General features: G+C 36.6%; 1 protein-coding gene across 2 annotated transcripts in view; it reads right to left on the bottom strand.

The window, feature by feature from the left end:
- Positions 1-1,490: 1,490 nt before the first annotated feature.
- Atr (ATR serine/threonine kinase) overlaps positions 1,491-10,765 on the bottom strand; it is a 112,577-nt gene continuing 103,302 nt past the window's right edge. For both annotated transcript variants that reach the window (XM_028866010.2, XM_037207849.1), the window contains exons 45-47: positions 10,265-10,416; positions 2,713-2,818; positions 1,491-1,892 (exon numbers count right to left, since the gene is read on the bottom strand). In XM_028866010.2, coding sequence (XP_028721843.1) covers positions 1,719-1,892; positions 2,713-2,818; positions 10,265-10,416 — 432 coding nt within the window. In that variant the 3' untranslated portion in view covers positions 1,491-1,718. The remainder of the gene's footprint in view (positions 1,893-2,712; positions 2,819-10,264; positions 10,417-10,765) is intronic.

Here is a 10,765-nt window from a genome sequence, read left to right as displayed (position 1 = left end):
CCTTTGGTACCTGTCTTTCATGATTAGGATTTGGACAGCATCCATCTTTAGTCAATAGAACCTTCCATATATGTGACTTCAGTCTCCATGCAAGGACTGTATAGAGAAGACTCATTCTCATGCATTTTCTCTTCTTAATGTCTACAAACACACAACAAAACTGTTTTATTCTTAGCCGGGCGGTGGCAGCGCACGCCTTTAATCCCAGCACTTGGGAGGCAGAGGCAGGCGGATCTCTGTGAGTTCGAGGCCAGCCTGGGCTACCAAGTGAGCTCCAGGAAAGGCGCAAAGCTACATAGAGAAACCCTGTCTCAAAAAACCAAAAAAAAAAAAAAAAAGAAAGAAAGAAAAGAAAAAAACTGTTTTATTCTTAAACTGTTTTCAAATCTCATGGTCTTTATACAAGTTAGATTTGTAAAAAAAGAAATATATATGATTTTGCTTTGGCAAATGAAAATCAGGTTGAATTATTTAGATTATAAAGCACTAAATATTGAATTCAACCTTCTAAGAGATTAGATTGGCATTGTATTTAGAAAATGATTCTTAAAAAAAGAATGAAATTATATCATTTGCAAGAAAATGGATGCAAGTGGATATCATTATATTAAGTGAATTAAGTCAGTCTCAGAAAGATAACTTTTTCTTTCATTTATGTTTCCTAGATTTTTATATAGCTACTTAAAATCTTGTTTGTATATGTGACATGAAAGCAGAAACAACACTGTTGAAGGGAACAATGCTCCCCCCACCCACCTACATTGTATTTGAAAACAAGATTGCCTGATTACCCTGTCCTTAATTGTTAGCATCAAGTTCTGAGTAGTACATTATATATTCATGCTTTGTGGCTTATTATGTTTTACCTCACTATACTTTTACTCATAGGGAAAAAAGGGCAGAGTTCTATTTAGCAGTTTTCCATATATCTGTAATAAATGTATTATTTTGCAATTCTTTTCATTTTAATCTATAAGAAAAAGTACAGAAAACAACCAAACATATTAAAAATTTTAGATTTTAAAATCTTACAGAATTTTAAGTATTGTGTTTTCCATGACTACTGTATTGTGTATTGTGGTACATCAACAGCATGGTAGTGTCTTTAAAATTATAGAATGTTGGGGTTGAGCTGTGGATCAATGGTAGAACATATACCTAGCATGGTTCAATCTTCAGTATCACCAAAATAAATAAATGAATAATTACATCGCTGATTAAGTTTTTACATTCATGTTTCTTGAGTTTCTCTCCCTTGATCACATTTTCATGTATACTACAGAGCTTTATGAAATGAATTTAATGATGTGCTATCACTTCCTACAGGGCAGAAGAGGTAGCTCTGTGTACAGATCAGTCCAGTTCCTACCCACAACATGAAGTCAATACAACTTTGTTGCTGTTCAAATGAAACCTTATGTTAACACTTTAAAAGGAAATTGATAAAAACTACAAAATGAAATTAGGTTGGCTGGTTCCTTGCAATTACATTTTTTTTTTTTATCACGAGAATACTGTTCTATCCCTCGTTGGAATACACAAGTATGTACTAAGAAAGTAGTGTTTAAGAATTGAATACATTATTTTAAATACAGTCACAGAGAAATAGATTCTTTGAGATATAAGTAAATGTGTTGTACTTTAGACTTAAAGACACAGCACTGATTAATAACACCTAAATTTTAGATTATTAATATAGTCTTTGAAATAATTTTATTTTACATATATGGGGTCCAACCAAGGTACATCTGACATAGTAAGTTTTCATCAGTAGCTTCTTGGATGAGGTAATGCACATGTCCTTCAATAGATAACGGCAACCCTGTTACTCTATTTCGGGTCTTGATTACACCTTGTAGTCGCTGTTCAATGTCAAGAACGTGGGTCTTGGCCTAAAAAGATAGAGAAAGTCGTTAAGACTACAGACCCAATAACATGTAATGGTGGTAATTTGGAGTTTCTACTTTTCTCACTACTTAATGTTTTACTAAACAATATCCCATTTGTAGCAATGAAACAAAACCTGAGATGCTGACTTTGATGTTTACAATGATTAACATCTACTAATGAGACATGTTTCTGTACTATAAAAATTACCAGGTATCTCTGCACATCACAATTCCAGAAAGGTAATAATTTAAAACATCTGTTTTGAGGGCTAGGGGTGTAGTTCAGTGTTGGAATGCATATTTAGTAGACAAAAGACCCTGGGTTCTATTCCTTTATACTATCAGAAACAAAATAAAGCAAACAAAAAGCAACCTATTTTGAAATGTTACTTCTTAAATATTTGAGTGAAGATTCTAATGATGGTGGTAATAAATTTACATTAATTCATGTAAATGGAATTTTAAGTAAACTACTTGGAATTCTTTACATCTTTTTGAGAAGTAAAATTGAAAATGATATTAGAATAATATTAAATTATTAAAATTATTTGAAAAATAATTTTCTGGATGAGGATGAAGCCTGGTGATGTTGAAATTAATTAGAGCATGTACTTAGCATACACAAGGTCTTGGGTTGAATCCGGCAGGAAAATGGGGGTGGAGGAGAAAAAGACTCCTCAATGTATTTCTGTCAATTCTAGAGTTGTAACTAATTTTAGAATTCAGAGTAATCAATATTTAGGTCACCAAGAGTATTTGGAATTAGCTCTCACTTAAACAGAGAGAAACCATTAGCTTATGCCAAGCTGCAGCTTTTACTAACCTTTTCATTGACAACTTCCCCAGTTTCGTTCAGTGGTGCTTTGGAATGTCCTTTCACTGGTTTACTCCATTCCACAAGAGGATCATGTAGAAAAGTCTTTAAGACACTAAAATTGAAACAAATATAATATAGTAATGATAAATTCTTTACCTTTGCCAAAAGAAATCTTACTAAAATCAATATTTAAAAGTAGAATAAACAAGGAATAGGCAGATAAGGTAGTATTACAAGTTCTAGTACTATACTACATTTTCAGATAGTTTATATGAAATTATTTTGAGGGAGTGTTGAGGGGCAGGGGTAAGGGAAAGGTAAAGAGGTAAGGTAAGGGACAGTCAGGTGTTTTGGGGTGTAAGTTGAATTCTATGTGACATCTCAAGATATATACTTTTACCTGTTAAATGAGTATGTATGAACTTATCTTCTACCATGTCAAGGAATATACAATACCTTCAGCTACCATACAGATTAAGCCCACACCTTTCTTCTGTGCTCTAGATATCAACTCCAACTACCTATGAAAAAGCTGTTTGGATATATTACAGATACCTCAAACTATCTTCAAAACAAAATTCATTGTCTTTTCCTAACCATTCTTTTCTATATTCCTAAAGCAGTAATGACTGTCATTTGCAGTCTTGCCCTGGACTAAAAATAAGCTATCATCCTTAACCCTTGTTCATCTGTCATCCAGTTTTACATCCTAAACCCGTATGGAATTTCCCTACTTACTCCATCTCTACTATTGATACACTATTTGAATACAGTCTGTGTGGTGACATATTGTGTACCCTAATAAAATTTGCCTGAAGATCAGAAAACAGAACAAGCCACTAGAATAAACAGACGACAAGCAGTGGTGGCACACACCTTTAATCCCAATACTTGGGAGTCACACACCTTTAATCCTAGCACTTGAGATCTCACACCTTTAATCCCAGTATTTGGGAAGCACACATGCCATTAATCCTAGCACTAGAAAGAAGGTGATATGGCTGGGCAGAGAAAGGTATATAAGGCGTGAGGAGATAGGAACTAGAGCCTTTTCAGTCTGAGGAGTCCTAGAGGTAAGAAGAGGTAGCTGTGGCTTATTCCTTTGTCTCTTTGATCTTTCAGCATTTACCCCAATATCTGGTTCTGGGTTTTTGTTTTTAAAATAAGACCATTTAGATTTAAAGTTACAAGTCTGGAACTCTTATTTTTCTGCAATGCAGAATGAATGCTTTCATTTCCTCTCCCTCTACTTCTTTTTAAAAAATCCCTTCTTAAAACTTGCTACCCTTTTACTTCTCAGAACACTTTTCTCTTGTACTTGGTTAACTATTTAAGATTTCAGCCACTTCAAAAGGTTATTTCCTGACTTAACTAGAAAAAGTGTGATGTGTATAGGCTCTTTTAATGACTCACAACAAGATGATTTTCTCTGAGTGAAATGTCCCCCTTTCTACGTTTAACAAATATTCTACCAGATATTCTATACCAATCTAACAGATATTCTATAATTCTCCTTTTAAAAATAAAAGAGAACTTTAAATGTCCTTTAAAAACCTGCTTTCCTGAACTGAGGAGGTGACTCAATCAATAAGATGCTTGCTGTACAAGCCTCAAGACCTAAATTCAGATCTCCAGCACCCATGTAAAAGGCTAGGAGAGGAGTGCATGTGTGTAAGTCAGACACTGAGGAGGTGGAGATGGTGGGGACTGTAGCTCAGTGGCCAGCCAGTCTAGCCAAATCAGTGAACTCCATGTTCAGTGAGAAGCCCTATGTCAAAAAGTAAGTGGAAAGCAATTAATGAAGACAGCTGATGCTGACATTTGGCCCCCACATGCACAACACTACATTAAAAATGAAGGACTGACTGCCTTATCTCTAAGATCAACAAAATTCCGCTTGCGCCATTAAACCTGGCAATTAGACAATAAAAAGAAAGAAAAAGCATTACAATCGGAAAAGAAGTCAAACCTTATCTGCAGCTGAGTTGCTGTTGTAGGGGGAAACACTTAGGTGTCTACAAAGTAACTACATAGAGCAAATGAAGCCCAGTAGGCTTCAGGACAAGAGCAACTGTACTTCTGTGAACTAGTAATCAACACTAGAAATAAAACTGACAGAAAAACCATGTATGGCACATGTGTAGGGGGCAGAGGACAGCATCAGCTGTCATCATTAGTTGCTTTCCATTTATTTTATTGGCCCTAAGGTGCCTTCTACCTTTTGTCTGAGACAAAAAAGTCTCTCATTCACTGACTTTGCCATGTAGGCCAGACTAGCTGGTTAGCAAGATCCAGTCATGTGCCTGTCTCCACTTCCTGTTTTAGCATCAATGGGATTACAGGTGCTTGCCTCAACACCTAGCTTTTTACACAGATTCTGGAGAGCTGAACTCAGATCCTCATACTTGTGAGGCAAGAGCTTTATGGACTGAACAGTCTCCCAACTAAGGAAAGAAACTCTTGAAAAAATTTATATGTGCACACAGAATACAGATGCCTAGGGAGGTCTGAGGCATTGGGCCCCCTGTTCCCCTGGAGATGGAGTTACAGGCAGTTATCAGCTGCCTGCCATGGTGATGGGAATTCAATTTGGGTCTTCTACATACAAGAGCAGTATGTGTTCTTAGCCACTGAGCCATCGCTCTATCCTCAGGAAAGCAACTTTTAAAAGTGGTTAAGGGCACTGGCTGCTCTTCCAGAGGGAAATTCCCAGCACCATCGTGGAAGCTCATAACTGCCCATGAGTCCAGTTCAAAGGGATCAAACACCCTCTTCTGGCCTTCACAGGCACCATGCACACATGTGGTTCACAGACATACATTTAATCAAACATCTATACCATAAAGTAAAAATTTTAAGAATGAGAGTAAATATTTGTTGATCATATATATGTCAGAAGGTTCTTGTATCCAGAATAAGAATTCTTATAATTCAAGGATAAAAGACAACCCAATTAAAAAACAGGCAAAGGAGACATGCAAAGTGGTATGTGTCCATCGTTCTAGCTAAGAGAGATACTGAGGCAGCAGGATAGATTGAGTCCATGAGTTTAAGGACAGATTAGGTTAACACAGCAAGATACAACCAAAACAAGAATGATATGTTAATGATTTGAAATATATTTATAAAAAGAAGATATACAAATGCTAATAAGGGAACAACAACAACAAAAAATAATGCTGAACATTCATGGTCATCAGGAAAATGCAAATTAAAACTACAATGGAATACTACTCCATCTCCAGTATGACGATTAAAATTATGACATCTTCCGTGTTGGTAAAGATGTGGAGAAATGGAAACCCATACACATTACTAATGGAATTACAGTTTTTATAGATGCTCTGGAAAAGTGTGATGGCTATTCAAAGTACCATGATTCACCAGTTCCACTCCCAGGCATACACAAAAGAACTGATAATATTCATCCACATAATACATTTGCACAAAATTCACAGCCATGCTATCCCAAATAGCCAAAAGGTGGGACAAATACAAAAATGTCTATTAGCTGATGGTTAAATAAATAAAACATCGTATCATTCATATAGAAGAATACTAGTTGGTAATTAAAAAGAATGAGGTACTTACACATGGTGAACCTTAAAACCACTATGCTACATGAAAGAAGACAGACATAAAGGGCCACAAATAATATGACCAAACTGACAATAAATGTCAACTATAGGAAATCCAGAGATAGGAGTGGATTAGTGGAAGTGGAAAGGAGAAAGTTGAGAATGATTGATTGTTAATGCCTCAGAAGTATCTAGTGGGGTCGAGAAGATTGCTTAGCTGTTAAAGGCTAGACTCACAACCAAAAAATGTAATAGGAGTGTTTTGTGTCAGGTGCTGTGGGATATCTTTCTGTATGCTGTGAATATGTGTTGCTCTGAAACTGAGCCAGACATAGTGACACATGTCTTTAATTCCCAGGACCAACCATAGAGGTCTGGAGGTCTATACAGACAAACAGGAAGTGACAGAGATGGGCAGGAAGAGGAAGTGATATAGCTGGGCTGAGAGAACAAATGAGAGACCAGAAAGGCATATAGTGTGAGTAGACAGGAAGTAGCTCACTTTGGAAGCTGCAGAGTTGGTGAGGTGAGGTTAGCTGTGGCTTTTCCTATTCCTCTGATCTCTCTTAGGCTTTAACCCCAATTTCTGGCTCCGAGTTTTTTATTAATAAGACCATTTAGCAATTCATCTACAAATGGCACACAGACGTGGTGGCAAGACCTTCCACCTAAAACTTGAGAGAACTTAACAAAAAAAAAAAGATTCTAAAATGGAGCTAAAAACAGCTTCTTAATATGTCTCTCAGGCTAGCCGCAGCCTGCGAGCTTTAACTATGATGGCGGGTTGGAGGTTTGTGGGCTTGACCTGCAGCTTGGTGGATTCTTGCCATGTACACAGAGGTGTCTCCAAGCTGTGCAGTACACACACACACAAGGTTTCTGGGCTATAAGCTGCTAGATGGAGGCATAGATCCACTGCCTCTCAACGTCAGTGGAGAGCATGGCTCCCAGAGCTGGAGATGAATTACCTCTGCCATGTTGAAAAGCTGAAATGGGCGGAGTCAGCAGCCAAGGCTGCTGCTTCAGGCCTAAACACGCAGTTTGGCAGTTTCAAATCTCTCCTGGTCAGAGAAGGATTATAGATTCACAATAAGTCAGATTCAGATGAAATAAAATTCTAAATGGTTTACATTATATGTAAAAATGTACATGGGCTTGAAAGAGAGAGAAAAAAGAGTATATGCAGTTATATTAAGAAATAGTTTTAGCCGGGCGGTGGTGGCGCACGCCTTTAATCCCAGCACTCGGGAGGCAGAGCCAGGCGGATTTCTGTGAGTTCGAGGCCAGCCTGGGCTGCCAAGTGAGTCCCAGGAAAGGCGCAAAGCTACACAGAGAGACCCTGTCTCGAAAAACCAAAAAAAAAAAAAAAAAAAAAAAAGAAATAGTTAAAAAAAAAAAGTCTTTAAAGAGACAGTAAAAGTAATATAAAAAATAAGCCCTGTAAAGATGGAAATCACAGAGAGTCTGGATTATACTGTCTTTGGGATTTTTAACTGGAGAGACATTTGATTGTAAAGGCTACTGAGTTAAACCTATATGTGTGTGTGTGTGTGTGTGTGTGTGTGTGTGTGTGTGTGTGTGTATTAAAGGTACCTTGACTTCAAAATTTATATTTAAGGATGCGCTGCTTTGGAAAAGAGGTTCTGTTTTTGTTTCCACAGAAGATGAGAACCTGTGGATTGATTCTAGGCTCATATGGTTTGATCAGCCAAGACCCCCTTGAAAGGTCTCAGATGATACCATGGCCCAGATGATCCAGCATCCAGAATGGCTTCAAAGCAACTGGCTCAAACAATGCAGCCTCATAGAGTATTCCAGTCAGGACTTGATCATAATTCTTAATTTTCTCAGGATCTCCATTACATTGCCAGCACCCTCAGCCAGCAGGAAGTAGTATGAGAAGCTATGCCCAAATTCCCAAAATATTATTTATAAATGTTTATTTTTATTTAAAGGGGGTTGATTATAAATGCAATCTCTTTCTAAACAAGAAAGGGGGATATTGTAGATATGATAGGATGAAAGGATGAACCTACTTTTTTTTTTAAAAAAAGATTTATTTATTCATCTTATGTATGAGTGCTCTATCTGAATGTACACCTTTATGCCAGAAGAGGGCATCAGATCCCAAAATAGATGGTTGTGAGCCACCATGTGGTTGCTGGGAATTGAACTCAGGTTTTCTGGAAAAGCAGCCAGTGCTCTTAACTGCTGAGCCATCTCTCCAGCCCCTACTGAACCTACTTTTAAAGAGCAACAACTTGTTTAAAAATGTTTTACATTGTTATAGATTTTAGTTTATTGGTATAAATTTAAAGTTAATTTTGTTATACTATATGTATATTTGTACTCATGTTTAAAGTATTTTTTGTGCAACTCATTTGAAATTGTATATAGTTGAGAAATACAGATTAATAATTAGTCATCTATGATAATCAAACTTATAGTCATGTTAGTTAAGTTTTCTAGGTATATATAAATATATTTCAATTAGGTAGGTGATCTTCAAACACTTCAAAAACCTACAGAATATGGCTTTAAAAACGTTTTAAAAACTTAAGACTTTCCTGGACAATGAGACACGTCTGCTCCTGGCAGCACTGATTTACTTCAAAGAGGAAGATGGGTGTTGAAGACACTCTATATGGAGTTTATCTTCTTCCTGGCACAAAATGGCCATTTGTACAAGAGACTGTTCTTGCCTGGACTGCTTGACAAAATGTTGTATTGACAGGACATGCAGGACCCATGGAAAAATGACCACTGAATTTGCCAAAACAAGGCGAAATGGTCCTTCAGGTTCCTGTTTTGCAGAGGAGACTGCCAGATATTCCACAGGACACAGAGAGAAGTGACTGAGAGACTGTGGGCCTATAGGCCAAAGATGGATGCCCCAATGTTACAGAGGAACTTTGGATGACTATCCAGGCAGCCAGCTGTCTCTGTCATTCTAGATTTTTGCAAGTTGCTTAAAATGGTCTTCCTGTTTACTTAGGTAATATTATATTCTTCTGGGGTCTTTGATGTAGTTGAAGACTAAATAATAATTTTCCTTGGTTATGATAAAAGATAAATCAGGTATAAAACTTTAGGCTCACAAATATAGGATAGACTATAGAATATTTTCTTTGATTTTGCAAAATACAAATCAACTAGATATTGTAACTGTAATTCTTGCTTGATAACTGTTTTGTTATATGTAATTTTACTATGTTAAAGTTAAAACCTTCCTTTTTAATTAGATAGAAAAGGGGAAGTGTTGTGGGATGTCTTTCTATATGCTGTGAAGATGTGTTGCTCTCATTGTTTGATAAATGAGGCTGCATTGGCCTTTGGAAGATCAGGATGGAGCCAGGCAGGAAAATCCAAAAGAGATAGTGAGAGAAGAAAGGAGAATGGGGCAGACGCTGCTAGGAGAAGCAAGATGTAAAATTACGGGTAAGACATAAGCCACGTAGCTAAGTACAGATTTATAGAAATGGGTTAACTTAAGATGTAAGAGCTAGCTAGCAAGAAGGATGAGCCATTAGGCCATATAGTTTGAAAATAATATAAACCTCTGTGTGTTTATTTGGGTTTGAGCAGCTGCAGGACTAGGCAGGACACAAGAAAACTTCCAGCTACAGTCAGGTGTTGAAAATATCTTAAAATTAGAGAATGCTAATGAATGAATAATTATGGGACTATACCCAAAAATATAAAATCAGGGTTTTGTTTTGTTTTTGTGAGGGGGTGAGGAGGAGGGAGCAGATCTTACTGTGTAACACTGCCTGTCCTGTCCTAGAACTTCATGATTCTCCTGCCTCTGACTCTTTGAGTGGGATGACAAGCATGGACCATTATGCCAAGGCTTAAGTTACTATTTTTAAAAATATACTTTAGCTAACAAAAAGTGGTTTCTATATAAAGAAAATGTATTACGTGACCAGTGTTTACATTCAAGGTCACTAGTAGATTATTTACAAAGCACAGATGATTACCTCATTAAAGGTTCTCTCTGATCCCTCATCAGTCTCAGTGTGACTTCACATGCTCTTCGAAACAGACCTTCTGTTCCCATAGGACCCATTCCATTAACCATATTATGAGTCAGGCGAAATGGTACAATTTCTGGAACTTCAAAAGTTTCTCCCTTAAAAACAAATAATTTTATTATATGGTAACAAGAAAATTATAAAACGTTTGCTCAAAGAATTTGGAACTTCATGTCTAGACTCCTTTAGGAAAGAGAAAAAAAATCCTGCAAATATTTATGTAATTACATCAGAGTAATTGAAAAGAGTCACATAACTCTGCCTTTGCTTCTGGGCAATTTGACACCATGGATTAATCTTAGGTAAAATCAAGAAGGCAGATGGATTTCTCCAATTTAGTTTACTGAATATTGGTATACAGAATATTTATGCACTAAATATTTAGTACCAATAATATACAATTATTCTCATGTCTTTCTTTCCTCCTCTTTCTTACTTTCTTTTTAC

The sequence above is a fragment of the Peromyscus leucopus genome, chromosome 7, assembly GCF_004664715.2.
Source record: "Peromyscus leucopus breed LL Stock chromosome 7, UCI_PerLeu_2.1, whole genome shotgun sequence".
Taxonomy (NCBI): Eukaryota; Metazoa; Chordata; class Mammalia; order Rodentia; family Cricetidae; genus Peromyscus; species Peromyscus leucopus.
The sequence above is the reverse complement of the archived record's forward strand: the minus strand, read 5'-3'. Positions and strand labels throughout refer to the sequence as shown.